At 45.5% G+C, this 16,234-nt stretch overlaps 2 protein-coding genes and 1 non-coding gene across 10 annotated transcripts; 2 read left to right on the top strand and 1 right to left on the bottom strand.

Annotated features, from left to right (window-relative positions):
- Positions 1-630: 630 nt before the first annotated feature.
- Positions 631-704, top strand: TRNAN-GUU (transfer RNA asparagine (anticodon GUU)). Its single transcript has one exon. It is a non-coding gene; the product is annotated as a tRNA-Asn (tRNA).
- A 158-nt stretch (positions 705-862) lies between these two features.
- On the top strand, positions 863-4,192 carry LOC123045642 (pentatricopeptide repeat-containing protein At5g04780, mitochondrial). Its single transcript, XM_044468784.1, has one exon. The coding sequence runs from the start codon at positions 900-902 to the stop codon at positions 3,654-3,656; it is 2,757 nt and encodes a 918-aa protein (XP_044324719.1). The 5' UTR covers positions 863-899; the 3' UTR covers positions 3,657-4,192.
- Positions 4,193-7,709: 3,517 nt separating this feature from the next.
- Positions 7,710-15,896, bottom strand: LOC123045604 (uncharacterized). 8 transcript variants are annotated; one of them, XM_044468738.1, is made up of 10 exons: positions 15,677-15,896; positions 15,340-15,569; positions 15,179-15,259; positions 12,992-13,099; positions 11,574-11,660; positions 11,409-11,504; positions 9,580-9,660; positions 9,015-9,092; positions 8,177-8,462; positions 7,710-8,055 (listed from the first exon to the last, which is right to left on the bottom strand). In XM_044468738.1, exons 1-9 carry the CDS (start codon positions 15,705-15,707, stop codon positions 8,223-8,225), a joined length of 1,032 nt encoding a protein of 343 aa, XP_044324673.1. In that variant the 5' UTR covers positions 15,708-15,896; the 3' UTR covers positions 7,710-8,055; positions 8,177-8,222. The 8 variants fall into 8 exon arrangements, with proteins under 8 accessions (XP_044324673.1, XP_044324664.1, XP_044324681.1 ...); XM_044468729.1 differs by having other exon boundaries at positions 7,711-8,042; XM_044468746.1 differs by having other exon boundaries at positions 7,711-8,006.
- Between the last annotated feature and the right edge of the window lie 338 nt (positions 15,897-16,234).

Raw genomic sequence — 16,234 nt, 5'->3', positions numbered from 1 at the left:
GACGTAAAGTAGGTTCGGATAGGGAAGTGGGATCCTCTCCAGGAGGCGGGTGCTTGAAGAGAAAAAGTGTGGTCCGGTGACACAAGCTGAAAAGGTTGGAGCAAAAAAATAGAGATGTATGTGTACTAGAGTCTTTATTTTCTATTTCTTAATGAGGTCCACTAGTGGTAGCTTGCATTGGGGAGAAAAATAAATGTAGATGCCTCAAATTATTTTTTGTCATGAAACATATGTAACCATATGCCACCATCGTACATGCCCTTAATCTACTAATGCCTCGAAGAAAACAACAATAACATGTATGTGGAAGTTGAACCATGATGTAATCTAAGAAAGACAAGATGACACAGTGTAAGCAAGCTCTAACCAAAGTGAAAACTTAGCTCACCAAATGAAAAACGCATCAGCCCAAATCGTCAAAAATGAAATCTAAATCTTATATATATATATATATATATATATATATCAAAGGCATCGAATACACCTAGTTTCGGGAGAGCTATGGACTCTGGAAAAAAGCCACCGCATTGCTTGTGTCTATGTCGTTAATGCTGAATGGTAAACTTTGAAAATGATGCGGAACTAAAATGTCTCAAGTATCAAAGGTTTTAAACATAAAAATGTCATTAAGCTGGAATAGGTCAGTTGGCTAGAGCATGTGGCTGTTAACCATAAGGTCGGAGGTTCAAGCCCTCTTTTTAGCGAGTTTCTTTTTATCACCCGGCCCAACATTTTGTTTTTTGATAATTTTCACCGCGCCCAGTAATACATACCTATTATTTGATTTTGCTATTTCAGCCCAGAAGGTCCAAAACCCATGGTCCACAAGCACAGATTCTCTCTCCTACTTAGATTTGGAAATGCCGGACGGACCGCAATACTACTGACGCCATAAAAAAATGGCGACCACCATGCTGCCGTCCCCGTCTCTGCCTCCTACTCCCCGCGGCGCCTTATCGACGCGCTGCTCACTGCAGGCCCCGACCCACGCGCACCGGGTGCTGGAAGGGGTATCCCGGAGGCGGCATGCCCCGGTGCAGCGCGCGCGACCCGAGGCCGCGGCGTACGCGCGGGAGATAGGCGCCTGCGTGCGTGCGCGGCGCTGGGGCGCGGCATGCGACGCGTTCGCGGCCATGCGCGCCGCCGGGGCCGCGCCCGACAGGTTCCTCCTCCCGCAGGTGCTCCGGGCCTGCGCCGGGGCGGACGCGCCCCGCCTCGCCGCCGCCGCGCACGCGCTCGCCGCCAAGGGCGGGCCCGCGCTCGCCGACGACGCCGTGGTAGGGAACGCTGTCGTCGCCATGTACGCGGCGCTCGGGGACGTCCGCGCCGCGCGTGCAGCGTTCGCGTCGCTCCCCGAACGCGACGTTGTGGCATGGACCGCTCTCGTGGGCGCCTACGCCAACGCCGGGGAGCTGGGCGAGGCCTTCCAGCTGTTTGAATCGATGCAGGCCAGTGGCGTGCGGCCTGACGTGATTTCGTGGAACACCCTCGTCTCCGGCTTCGCGAGAAATGGTGATATTGGTGCTGCACTCGATCTATTCGACGAAATGCGACTGAGAGGTGTCAAGCCACGGGTCAGTTCTTGGAACTGCATCATCTCTGGCTGCGTGCAGAATGCGCGCTATGATGAGGCTTTGGGCGTCTTCCTGGAGATGTGCGAGACTGAGATGCCTGATGCAGTCACAATTGCTAGTATACTCCCTGCTTGCACTGGCTTGATGGCACTGGGCCTTGGAGAGCAGCTGCATTCTTATGTTGTACGTTGTGGTATCAAATTAAATGTCTACATTGGTTCTTCTTTGATTGGCATGTACTCCGAGTGCAGAGAGTTTGCTTATGCGAGAAGCGTGTTTGCCGCCATTGATGGGGAGAGGAATGTCACTGTATGGAATGAGTTGATTCAATCATATATCAGTGATGGGAGGATGGACAAAGCGTGTGAAGCCTTTAACTTGATGCAGCAGGATGGATTGAAGCCTGACACTGTCACATATAACAATTTCATTGCTGCATATGCTAGAGCGGGTCAGAAAGAACTAGCAAATGAACTGTTGTCAGGCATGATGAATGTCAGCTTGAAGCCCAATGTGGTATCAATGAATGCTTTAATATCCGGTTTGCATCAGTTTGGCCTCTGTGCTGATGCACTGGAAGTTTTCAGATACATGCAGCTCCTAAACAGCGGAGATGCAAAGCGCTGGACATTTCTGGATAATAGCAAGCCCATCCAACCAAATGGTACTACAATTACTAGTGTCCTCTCACTGTTGACAGACCTCAAGTTAGATCGTCTTGGGAAGGAAGTACACTGCTATGCTCTAAGGAATGGTCTGACGTCAAACATATTTGTTTCCAGCAAATTGGTTGACCTTTATGGTAAAACTGGTGATATGGTATCTGCTGCTAATGTCTTCCAGGGAATCAGGAATAAGAATGTTGTCACATGGAACAGTCTGCTAGCAGCTTACAAGCATAATAGGAAGCCCGAAGTTGTTTTGAAACTATTCTGTGAAATGCTTGAGTCTAATTTACTTCCTAACTTGGTTACAGTGCAGATAGCGCTTTTGTCTTCTGGTATGACGATGGCATCAGGGTATGGGAGAGAACTGCATGGTTACATACAGAAAAACTGGCCTGATGGTTATCCAGTCACTCTTGCAAGTGAGCTAATAGATATGTATGGGAAATGTGGTAAGATTGAGGATGCTAGACTGGCTTTTGAGCGCAGTGTTGAAAAGGATGTAGCAGTATGGAATGCAATGATGAGTTGCTACTTGCTTCATAGGATGCCTAGAGATGTTAAAAGATTGTTCGAAATACTTGAACAATCTAGAACTCGACCAGATCCTGTTACTTTCATCTTACTTCTTTCAGCTTGTAAGCAAGAAGGTTCCATGGTGGAAGCTCGGAGCTATTTCTACAGTATGGAAGATCTGTATGGCATAAAACCAAGTTTAAAACACTACACTTGCATGGTTGACATCATGGGAACAGCTGGTTTATTGGAGGAGTCACTAGAACTTGTCCAGAAGATGCCAGTTGAGCCGGATGCATGCCTATGGTCTACTGTTCTCAAAGCTTGTAAGCTTCACTCAGATTTGGACGTTGCGGCTAAGGCTGCAAAAGCTCTTTTCGAGCTTGAACCAAATAATGCTTCAAACTACATGTTGCTTTCCAACATATATGCGAACAGCGGCTTTTGGGATTCCACTGAATCTGTAAGAGATGCCATGACAGAGCACGGGTTGCACGTCGAGACCCAGTGTAGCTGGCTATATCTTGGCACAAGTGTGGATTTGTTTGAGGCTGGAGATTTGTCCCATCCTGCATTTGAGGATATTTTGAGTACATGGAAGGACTTGGCTAGTAGGATGGCAGAGTCTGGGTATGCTCCTCAAGACGTTGAGCCCTATTGCAATGTACAAGTTGATCCATTGTCGTGCCACCACACCGAGCGGATTGCTGTGTGCTATGGACTTATTTCCATGCGTGCCCATGAACCGATACGGGTCTCGAAGAATTTCCGAATGTGCAAGGAATGCCATTCCTCAACCAAGTTTATCTCAAGGGATAAGAAGCGGGAGATACTGATTTCAGATGGTTGCACCTATCACCACTTCAGCGATGGCTCATGCAGCTGTGGGGACATGTGGTAAGAGAATGCTGGCTCATATGCCATAGAAAATTACAGCAATATGTGCTGCGGGTGATACGGGCAACCAATGAAACAGCCATCTTTAACCCCTCCCCTGGGCTGCAAATGTGGTGTGCATCAGGGGAAGTTGGAAGCCCGGGGCTCTTGCCAAGATCTGAGGGGACAAGTTTGGCCAGAATTATGTTGTTGCATGTTGAAGGAAGTGAAAAAAAATGTGTTGTGCGGATATCCAGTAAGTAAAGCATGTACATGAACTTCATGGGCGGCTCATACTGCTGATAGGTTGATGATTGCATCTGTTCTGCTGATAGTAGATATGTAGTTCAAGGATTGTAGCAACTAGCCATTATGAATCGAAATGTTAGGCTGCTTGGAATCAGCCAACTTTGTTGAAGATCGATTGTTCTTGCACGGTGCAGTTGTGATACGAGTGTTAGAGCTGTAGGGTGTTGCATGGTGCAGTTCTTTCATGCAGGTCGGAGCTAATCGTACATGCATGATATGGTGAATAATGGTTTCCTGATTTTGTATCTTATTCTCTCTTCATCGTCTATCGGTGTTATTTGCTAGTAGTTGAGATTATTAACTTGTTGCTATCTCTATCGGTTAAGAGACGGGGAGAGAACGGACTCCCTCGGATGCAATTATTCAACGATTGGATCGCGGAGCTGGGGCTCCGCGAACTTGATCGGACGGGTTCCAGATTCACCTGGACGAACCGACACAATCTGTGCTGGATCGTGTCCTAGTTTCTCCGGAATGAGAATTACGTTGCCCCCTGGCATCGCTTCGGGCTGTCACCCGGATCGAGTCTGACCATGTCCCCCTCCTCCTCTCCACCGCTGACGAGCGTCCCCCCACCGCGCCGCGATTCCGGTTCGAGCCCTTCTGGCTCAATCAGGCCGGCTTCCGGGAGGCTGTCGTCGCCCGCTGGATTTTTGCCCGCTCTGCTCCCCATCAATCCATGTCCGCCGTCGACCCGTGGCATTTCTGCGCCAAGCTTGCCTGCCAATTCATGAAGGGCTGGGGGGCGAACCTTGGCCGGGATCTTAGAGAGCGCAAAAAGGCCCTCCTGTTGGATATCCAAGCCCTGGACGCCCGCGCCGACTCGACCGGGATCTCCCCGGATGAGTGGATGCTGCGTTACGACCTGGAAGACCAGCTCTCCACCATTTACACCGATGAAGAAGCCTACTGGCGTCTACGGGGCACCCAGAGGTGGGTACTTAGGGGAGATGCCAACACCGCCTACTTTCAGGCGGTGGCGAACGACCGGCGTCGTCGTAACTCCATCCACTGCCTATGGGATGGCGACACTCCTATCGTTCTCCCCTCGGCCATCCGTACCCACGTAGACGGCTTCTATAAAGCCCTATTTACCCCCACCCCGCGGGGTGGGGCTAGTCTGGCCCCCGACATTTGGTCGGGTGCGCAATTGGTCTCGGCTGAGACCAACGCGGCATTAGTGGCCCCTTTTGATGAGGTCGAGGTCCTCGCAGCCATTAAGGGGATGAACCCCTCCTCGGCCCCGGGTCCCGACGTTCTTTAAAACGTTCTGGGCTACCATCAAGCCGGAGGTCATGGCTCTGTTCGAAGAATTCTATTAGGGCTCAATGGACCTTGGGCGACTCAATTATGGGATTGTGACCCTCATCCCCAAGGTCCCGGGCGCCTCAGATATTCGCCAGTTCCGCCCAATCACAGTGATTAATGTGATCTTTCGGATCTTGGCCAAAGGGTACGCCAATAGGGTGACCCTTCTAGCTAACACGATTACCCATCCGAATCAATCCTCCTTCATACAAGGCCGATTCATTCTCGATGGAGTGTTAGTTTTCCACGAGGTCCTCCACGAGGTTCGTATAAAACGCCATCGCTCGGTCTTCCTAAAGCTAGACTTTCACAAAGCCTATGACACGGTCCACTGGCCATTCCTGCGAGAAGTGCTGCTTCGCAAGGGCTTCGACGATCGTTGGGTGACCCGCGTCATGCAGCTTGTCTCCTATGGCCGGACCGCGGTGAACATCAACGGTGACATTGGGCCCTACTTCCCCACCCTTTGTGGGGTCCGTCAAGGTGACCCCTTCTCACCGTTCTTGTTCAACATGGTGGTCGATGCCCTGGCATCCATCTTGGATAAGGCCAAGGCTGCTAGCCATATCCACGGCTTAGTTCCCCACCTAGTAGGAAGGGGAGGGGTCTCCCTCCTTCAATATGCGGATGATACCATTATAATGGTTGAGGGATCCGCACTAGATATTACTAACCTGAAGTTCCTCCTCCTGTGCTTCCAACAAATGTCGGGCCTAACCATCAACTTCGATAAGAGCGAAGTGATGGTCCTCGGGTTCCCCTTGGAGGAAGCACAGGCTATCGCTAACCGACTTAACTGTCGGCTGGGTTCTTTCCCCACGACCTATTTGGGGATCCCCATTAGTGATTCGCGCCTCATCGTGGCTGATCTTCGCCCCACGGTGACCCGTATGCAACACCGCGTTGAGCCTTGGAAAGGGCGCTGGCTGTCTAAGGCGGCTCGAGTGATCCTAATCAACTCTTCGCTTGCTAGCCTCCTTTGGTTTCTCATGAGCTTTTATAGCCTCCACGAAACCCTGCACCAGGAGATCGCCAAATACCAATCCAGATTCTACTGGGCTGGCGAAGGGGATAAGCAGAAGTACCACATGGTCAGCTGGCCAGATATATGCAAACCCAAGGACCAGGGCGGTCTTGGGATTTTGTCCTCCCAGCGCATGAACATTGCCCTCCTGACCCGTTGGCTCTGGCGCATTGCCAATGGAGATGGGGGTCTCTGGCTTACTATAATCCAGAACAAGTACCTGCGTGGACAGTCTCTCGCATTCTGCCAGCGCTCTGGCGGCTCCCAGTTTTGGCAAGCCGTCGTCCAGCTACTGCCTGTTTTGCGCATTGGCACTTCCATCTCGGTGGGTACTGGGTCCTTGACCCTGTTCTGGCTTGATAGATGGTTGGGCGACACCCCCCTAGCCGCTCGATTTCTAGTCCTCTTCGACATCATTGTTGACCCTCGGGTTTCTGTCGAGACGGCCCTTATTGATTTAGGGCGCCTCGCTTTCCGCCGCCCCTTTGGCCCCCTTGAGGTTGCGGCTTGGGATACCCTCCTCCAGGACATCGCCCTCCTACCTATAGACGTTGTCGACTCTCCGGACGCCATCTCCTGGCAACTGGAACCCTCCGGCCGCTTCTCCACCAGATCCCTCTACGCGGCTATCGCCCCATCGACGGCCCCCGAGCCCTTCAGTTTGATTTGGGACATCCGCCTGCCCCTGAAGATCAGGATTTTCCTGTGGCAATGGATCCGCGGCCGCCTCCCGTCCGGCGTTGAGGTCCTTAAACGCCACGGACCTGGGGATGGGACGTGCCCCATGTGCGGCACGGTAGAGGATACCAACCACATCTTCTTCTCGTGCTACACGGCACAGTTCCTTTGGTCTTGTTTCCGCGAAACGGTTGGGGCCAGTGGTGCAACACCAACGTCCCTGACCTGCTTGCGGAAATTCAGGCCTCTCCCCCTCGCTACAGGCATATTAGATGGCTTTGCGTGGGGATCCTTGCCTGAACGCTGTGGACTGTCCGCAATAAGCTTGTCATCCAGAAGGTGCCTCTTCGGCGTGCTACTGACTCCATCTTTAAATTGTGTGGATACTTGCAACTCTGGCGGCAGCTTAGCCGCCCACAGGACCGAGACGTCATCAGCACCCTCCTCGCCGACCTTCGATCGATGGCCTTCCGCTTGGCGCCCCCGCTCCCCCCGCCACCCCCGGAGCCCGACTAGACGCTGTGTCTCTCCCGGCGCGTGTGCCTTTTTGTTTTTTTTTTGGGGCTTGTTGAGCTGTGCCCTCAGCATTAACCCTCTCTGTACTTATTTGTCTGGTACTTTCGTGTGTGTGTGTGGTCTTGAACCTTGTTGGATGTTGGCTTGGGCAATTGCTTTATATATAAAGCGGGGCGAAAGCCTTTTTCGGTAGAACGGACAGAACATCTGAAACACCATTCTTCGGGCAGGTATGCATTCTTTAGTGGTTTGAGGCCCACTATCCCTGGCTAAATCTCATTTCCCCAAAATATGTTTACAGTTTAATTTTCTCTTACAATAAGCACCAAATCTGCTTACTAAACAACAAAAAAGGTTTATTTCCTAACCATGCTAGAGAAGGGCCTGAGCTTAGCCTTCTGGATAATAGACTCAATTTTTTGACAAAAAAAATACAGGTGTCTCCAGTCCGGGTCCATCACGTTGGGCGTTAATGAGACTGGTGCAGGAGCTAGAGACGGACACCTATTTCAACTATGGTCGGGGCTCCGCCCATTCGCGCTGACACCATAGAGATAGAGGTCAATGAAACTTATCCTGAAGCAAACGGCTCAACAGATGAACAAATACCACATGTTAAATATCATCTGTAATGCATAGCAGGACAAACATGCTTCAAACACGAGTACAACATTATTTATATACAAATTACTGTCTATCCAAAGGCCAACCTTTTTTTTCGCGGGCAAAGGCCAACCATGGATGCAGTTGACAGTCTTAATTACTCTCGCGTTGGCCAGCCATGATGATACAAGCAAGAGAAACTGCACCAACCACATACTTCAAACCCCTAGCACGAGTAGCGCCCTGTCGATGCAGGTAAGCCCTGGTTGAGTCAAGTGACTGCTTAACTCTCTTTTTCATCTGGGGCAAATTTCTGGGTAACAGCTGTTGTCCAAAATTCTGGGGCAAACTTTTGGGTAATATCTGTTCTTCCAAATTTCGTACGGGTAGAAACTGCAATTGAAAATAAAGGATAATATGATTCATTTGAATACTCGCAGGCCCTGCCAAACAGCCGCAAACCCATTTGATTTTACTAATTTTCTGGCAGGAGTCCGTTAAGAGAGGTATGAAGGACTGGAATATCACCAACGAACTACCATCGACGGCGGTGTGTGGAAGTTTCGAGATCTTATGGGTTTCAGCTCTAGCCTACCCTGGCACTTGTTTGGGACTAAAAGGCTTTGTTGTTGTTGTTGTTGTTGTCTGGCAGGAAGATGTATTCCCAAAAGTCAACAAACATGCAAAAGCATAACCACCGAACGTAGCGCTAAAACAATAAAGAGAACATGTACAGTGTCCATGGGAAAAAAGAGTAAAATGAGACGAGGACAGAGTGCATATGTGATGCAAGAGAATTTGCAAATAGCATGTCAAAATAAGAATGTGCCTTTACAAACTAATTGTCATGATAGAAGGGTTCACAGATATACAGGGTCCGATTTATTTCACTAACTCATGCACATTCCAGTTTCAAAATGTGAATGCCAAAAATAGAAAACTGACCTCTTCGACAAGAATGACTCCAGCCTCCCTGGCAAGGTTCCTTATTTTCACACTATTGAAATATTCTCGCATGAGCAACTACAAATTATGGCAAAAAAGGAAGTGTAAGGTCCAGCTACGAGAGGGCACCTCCTGCGCACCCATGGGCATATGCACCCACTTTTCAAAAAATGCACTTTAAGAACATTTTAAGAAGTCAAAAAATTCAAAGAAAAATTCACGCATACATGTTCGCAAATGTGTGTGTGCGGCACAAAGTTTTGTGAAAAAATATCTTTTTGTTTTGTCTCTGTAAAAAAGACAAATTTCAGTGCTTCTAAATAGCGTTTCACGACATAAGTTTTTGTCTTTTTTTGCACACACCACAAAATAGTTATTTTTCCGTGAAACTTTATGCACACACATAGAACATGAAGACGTATCCGTGCAACCATTTTCAGATTTTTTAGCATCTGGAAATATGTTTTCCGAAGTGGGTTCATATGTACCCGGGTTCATCCATGCATTTCCCGTCCAGCTACAAGATAACTAGGTTAAGGAAGATGCAATTCAGCATGAGACTTGCCTGGTCAGGGAATTGTAGATGCTTCTCTAATTCTGAACTCATACGAGAGTTGATGTCTTCCTCCAAAGCTACCTTATCAAACTGCAAATTTGAAAAAAGATGGAAGACAAAGTGTAAAACCTAACATGCCACAAATTGCAAGTACTCCGTCCGTCCCGTAATATAAGATGTTATTACAGCCAATATATGAGTACATTGGTTATAATAACATCTTATATTATACTAGGACGGAGGGAGTAACATTTTTGCAACAAAATAGAACCAGCCACTCCATTGGAAATTGGCCCGCTTTCTAGGCAACATTTCACCTCAAGCATTGAATTTTTAAAATTTGGATACAAAGTTGAAAATCAAGAGAAGCCTCAAATGACAGCACTGATGGCCATGTGGTGTTGCTCTTTAGGTTGTACTCCCTCCATCCAGGTCTATTAGTCCCCCTTCGTATTTTGGGTCATACTTTGACCGTATATTTGACTAGCGAAATATAAGTGATATGTTACAAAATATATATTGTTAGATTCATATTTGAAAGTACTTCCCAATGATACTGCTTTTGCTAAATATAACATATATTTCATTAGTAAAATTTACGGTCAAACTTGACCAAAAATGCTAAGGGTACCAAAAATACGCAAGGGACTAATAAACCCACATAGAGGTAGTATGTAAGATCTTGATAAATGAAACCCGGCTTGCCGTTAATTTTTCCACACAAAGGGTCATGTTAGCCACAAGGCTGGCTGTGACCAAAGGTTTTCGAAAATGGTCTTTTTTCCAAACTTTTGAACAAAATTGGAAATAACATAATCAAAATCCATGAAATTTGGTATTTCAACTAAACTTCCAAGAAAGAGTAACACAATGTTCTTGATGGTCGGTCTCACCAGAAAACATAATTGTTGGAGAGGAATATCTAATTTGACATTTTGAAAACATAAAGCCAACTAGCCAAAAAAAACATAAAGCCAACATGAAACTTGTGAAGATTTAAAGCCACTTGGACAATATTTGGTATAACAGACTTTCAAAACACAGTTTATGCATATAGCAGGCATAAGATCCCAAAGCTTTTAATTCGTATCTGAAAAATAATACATGGGCTGTTCAGTATTTGTTCCCATAAATAGACATATTATGTCACTACAATTATTTAGACCATGCTAGAAACATGCCTGCTATATTCATAACCTTTGCAAATACCTCCTCTAACACATGCACATAACCAGCGCTGAAAGATCCCACAGAGGATGGGATTTGGGGAAGGAAAATTTTGGCACAATACCAGGACCTCCATGACACCGGTGGAGACTCTATAACTGTATCAAGCCACCAACCTTTATGGGTAAAGGTAAACATTATGTGGAAATACTTATGTTCAAGTGTGCAGAATGGAACAGCATAATTTTCAGTTTATTTTAATTTAGAACTTCATCAAGATGTATGTCCTGATACTGTAATTATCAAGACCAAAATTAATGCTAATCTAACCTCAGTCATGCTGCTGCTTGTGGAAGTTATGTCCAATTTACTCACATGCATCCTTGAAAATTTCATATGACTCTATTAAAAGAGAATAACTATATAGGGCAGCCCCAGTGCATGTAGCTCCCGCTTGCGCAGGGTCTGGGGAAGGGTCCGACCACTTTGGGTCTATTGTACGCAGCCTTTCCCTACATTTCTGCAAGAGGCTGTTTCCAGGACTTGAACCCGTGACCTCATGGTCACAAGGCAGCAGCTTTACCACTGCGCCAAGGCTCCCCTTCAGAGAATAACTATATAACTTGAATAAATTGGCAGTGCATTCACAATAAGAAAAAGGCAACAATAACCTCTAAACCACGTTGTAGCTCATAATCATTCAGCACATCAGACCATCTAGTTGACTCTTTGATCCGTTTTAAAACTTCTTCAGGGTTACTATTCCACTGCAAAATGTTCAAACTGAATCAACAAGTTCAATCCAGGAAAGCAAAAATGATAAAACTGACATGTACCTTGATAAAATCAAGTTGCAGAAGGGCTTTGCAGTATGCATAATATCTTCGAACACCATGCAATCTTTTCATAAGAGAATCTTTGTGCTGTAAAAAAGATATTTGAAAGGCGAAAGAATTGGAACAACAACACAGATTCTTAGGACATAACAGATTCATTTATAATCTAATCTCTCTACGAGCAAAAGGTCATATGTGCAAAGTTAATTCCACAAGAAATTAAGAACTGAATGTAACAGAATATTTGAATGATCCAGAACTGAAACACTGATCATCTGCGGAATAAATGGTTCAACACAATAAAATCATTACAGAAGAATATGCTGAAACAGAATCTGGCATATCATGTTACACGGAACACTTGACCTGGCAGATAGTAACAATGAAAGGAAAAGATCAAGCTTAGCGCCAATGAAATGATGATATGAAGGAACAGGTAAATTTTCATTAGCATGGTGAACTTAACTTTAATGCCAATATGATCAGTTACGTTCCACAGTAACGAGAAATATTATCTTGTTGATATGCAGAGTCAAAATCAAACAACCATCACATGGGATGAAAACAAACCGCTACTACCATTATTACTACTAGTATTAATAACACTGTCTATGTTATTTTCTGTAGCCAGCGGCATTTTATGGCAGCCACTCTTTGGAGGCAAATTTCAAAACACCAATCTTTGAGTTCATCTTTCTCTAATGCCTAGCAAATGAGCTACCAAACTAAAAACGATGGTGCCTCATTAACAACACCACATGGATCAGTTTTATTGCAGATCCCTCAGTCATGGCAAATCGCTTAGAGAAAGACACCAGAACAGAAGGCCCAGTGGCACCTGATGCAAGCATATATTTTGTGACTACGACTGAGTTGGTTGTGGCGCCAGTAGGTTGAACCACCTTCACTTCGGGGGGATTCAGTGGACAGGTTGTCTATTTGTATGTGCATGCATGTGCCACAGCCAATCCACTATAGGAGATGGAATTGTCCGCCTGCCGACGTATTCATGTGGATAGCGATACAAATCTATGTGGCTTCATGGTCAGTTGGAATTTTATGCGAACTTCAAGTTTAAGAGTAATTATTTGTAAATCATAAATACACCAGGGAGAGAGAGAGAGAGTTAATAATCGAAACAATTATTACCAATCATGCATTAAGATGAGTGCTTAGCACATATGCTCACATAGATCTGCAAATAAATATCATGACGCCAGAAATTAGAAGTTTAGGCAGGGCCCACACATGTATGTTATATGTACAAGTTCAAGCAGCATGCCACATATTTGTGCCGACTTCATATGATCGTGACAACATATTTAGTGTAGTGATAGCAACAGACAATTATACATCTCAAGCACCCAGCAGGCAACAAGCAGGTGCAAAAGGAACAAAATTCTGCTGCAAACACATACATTCTTACGGTGGATGAGTTTGATCTCAGCCTCAGTCGAGAAACGTGGTGATCCATCATCAGCCAAACTTTCTTTACTTCCATCAGCATCATCAACAACCACAGAATACTGCAAGATGAAAGGTTCCATTCAGTACAGAATAGAAAATGATTAGAAAAGAACCAAACTTCTCTTCGAAACAGATTTAGAAATTAGAAGAGTAAGAGAAGCCCTTTGCAATTTACAGATAGTCCCAAACCAATCACTAATTCTCCCTCCTCAATTTGAAAGAGTTAGTGCTCAAATGTAGAAAATTTAAATATTTCTCATGTTTCCACGCACGACCTATGTCTACAACTTTCCATTTCAGCCTAAATGTAGAAAAGTAAGTGATGTAATGCACAATGTTCTATTCCTTCACTTGTTCTTCTAGTAATTAGGGGCATGTCTTTATCCAAAATAAAAACATGAAGTCTCATAAATTTTCTCTAAGAGTAATCTTAGGAACAGAAAATGGAAGGAGGAATTATTCTCTCTTATTGCTGAGTTGGGGTAGAACCAATTGCAGAGAAGCTTATCCAACATCGTCTGAGATGGTTTGGGCATATTCAGCGCAGGCCTCCAGAAGCTCTAGTGCATAGCGGACGGCTAAAGCATGCTCATAATGTCAAGAGAGGTTGTGGTACACCAAACTTGACATGGGAGGAGTCCGTAAAGGGGGATCTAAAGGACTGGAATATTACCAAAGAACTAGCCATGGGCAGGGGTGTGTGGAAGCTAGCTATCCATGTGCCAGAAGCCCAGAACCATGAGTTGGTTGTGAGATCTTATGGGTTCCAGTTCTAGTCTTATGAGTTGTTGTTGTTGTTGTTGTTGTTGTTGTTGTTGTTGTTGTCCATGTGCCAGAAGCCCAGAACCATGAGTTGGTTGTGAGATCTTATGGGTTCCAGTTCTAGTCTTATGAGTTGGCTGGTAGGAAGAGATGCATGTACAATCCGGACAATCAACTTCTAAGAGAGCGTCTAACAAGGGTATCCATAACAAAACCTCCGGAAATATTGTGAATGTGCAGGGTTTGGTGCAAGGGTCTCAAAAAATTCAATTACCACAACAAATTGTTAGAAAACATTGAAATAATTCCAGTAAATTGGGAATAATTCAATTACCACTCTCGTATAATTTCAGCTAAATTGGCTTACAGTTTGAATGAAGCTTCTTTAGTTTCATATTTTGATTTTTGGGTTCAAAATTCGGACTTCACTGAAAAAACTGAAAAATTCCAGTAAATCAAACATTCTGGTATAAATTTTGAAAAAAATCAGTAAATTAGAAATAATGTAGTGACAATCTGGTGGAATTTTGGCTAAAATGGACATACGTTTTGACATTTGACAGAAACCTGCTATTTTTGTTTCAGCTACGAGGATAGAGAAATGGTGACATGGCAGAGATGAGAGAGAAAATAATGATGTGATAGTTCTGACTAGGATAGAACCTGAGTGAAAACACATCAAAACCGGTTAAACAAGGAGGGGCGATATTGCGACCGGTTGTGTGTGTGTTGGGGGGGGGGGGGGGGGGGGGGGGGGGGGGGGGGGTTGTCTCAAGTGATATTTGGGCTGACTTCTAGAATTATCTCAAAAATGAAGAATAATTTGCAGTCTACAATGATAAATGTAGAGGTGCTCTATAAGGCTATAACAAAGGGTATGATAGGCTACCAAACTTTGGCTTGCCAATATATATGAGATCATCTGCCCAAATGAACCCATATTCAGTATAATCATTTTTGCTGGTGGCATTCCAAATGTACTAGGTGCCCTATCACAAAGGGTGTGCTTGGTTTGCTACCAATATTTGGCTAGCCAATGCGTTGGCAAGCCAAAAAATGGCAACTTTATGTGAGATCGGCAAGACAACTTGGTAATGAACCAATTAGGCATCAAACCAGGCATGCTCAAAATCATTTAACCCTCCACACCTTTTATGAGAAAACAAACATCTACGTATTCTGATGGAAAGTCACAAATATGTATTAATAGATTGATATCTAAGACCAATATAGGATAAATAGTACCGAAATCATTATAGTAGTAAGGATCACATGTACTAGAAACAAGGAAAAAAACTACAATAAAGAAGGAGGTACAGAAGACAGTGATACCAAAAAAGACAAGTGGGTCACGAAACCGAGGATTATTTCGGTACCTGTTCACATAACGACACAAAATTGAAAAGGTGCTCTTGAAAAAGCCTCTCATCAGGCACAGTCTGGAGAAACAAATCAACCTACACACACAGAGGATTATGATGCCAACAATTCCAAGCATCTGAGGGGACGGTGAATGAAGATTTGCTGAAATTGCAACCCAATGATCCATGCATACAGGTGAATTGCATGCTGCAACCAGTTCTTCTGCCGCCCACTTGAATGGATCCTCACGGTACTCCAAATATTCTCGAAATAACTTTTCTGTGCGGAGCTCCTGAAGAATACTAAAATTAGTAGAGAAGGCAGTTCCCGGTGCGAGCAACGATACGCCACCCACACAAGAAAGCCCTCCAGTATCACTCAACCCGTGGCGGTCCACCCTTTCTTCTGCATAAGAAGCACAACATAACCACAACAAAGGGGAATGAATCAAATTCAACCAATAAAAACCAACAAATTCGAGTGGGCAAGTGGAGGAGCTCAAGGAGATTTACCATCTAATGCAGAACCCTCCAGACCAACCATCCTCTTTTGCCACCCCTCTGAATCGTCCCTGAGTCGAGCCGGCGGTGATGTCAGTCTCTAAACACTGCTTCCCGGGCAGGCGCTGCCTGGTTTGGCCGGCGTGAGTCGGCTGAGCATTGGAATCTGGGCGGCTTTACACGAGCTAGGGTAAACATAAGAAATCATCTCTTAACCGAGTCCCGCTTCGGTAAAAACACACACTAAAAAACGTATAAGGGATCCTCTTTACCCACCTTTTTTTCATGGTAATACGTGTTTCATTCATATCACAAAAATCAAAGTACAAGTCACCTAAGGACCGATATGACAAAACTGAAAAGATAACAGAACATGTCTGAGCTTGACACCAACGCCCGTCACCTGTCTCCGACATCACCATAGCAGTCATCGAAGAAAACAATGAAGGATCACCTCCTCACTCGAGCTCGACACAGCTCCATCGCTGATATGCAGCTTTGCGGACCTCCAAGGTGGCTCACCAAAAGTGAAGCCCTTGTCGTTGAACGAATCAGACCGAAGCAACACCC

Source organism: Triticum aestivum, chromosome 1A (genome assembly GCF_018294505.1).
Source record: "Triticum aestivum cultivar Chinese Spring chromosome 1A, IWGSC CS RefSeq v2.1, whole genome shotgun sequence".
Lineage (NCBI taxonomy): Eukaryota > Viridiplantae > Streptophyta > Magnoliopsida > Poales > Poaceae > Triticum > Triticum aestivum.
The sequence above is the reverse complement of the archived record's forward strand: the minus strand, read 5'-3'. Positions and strand labels throughout refer to the sequence as shown.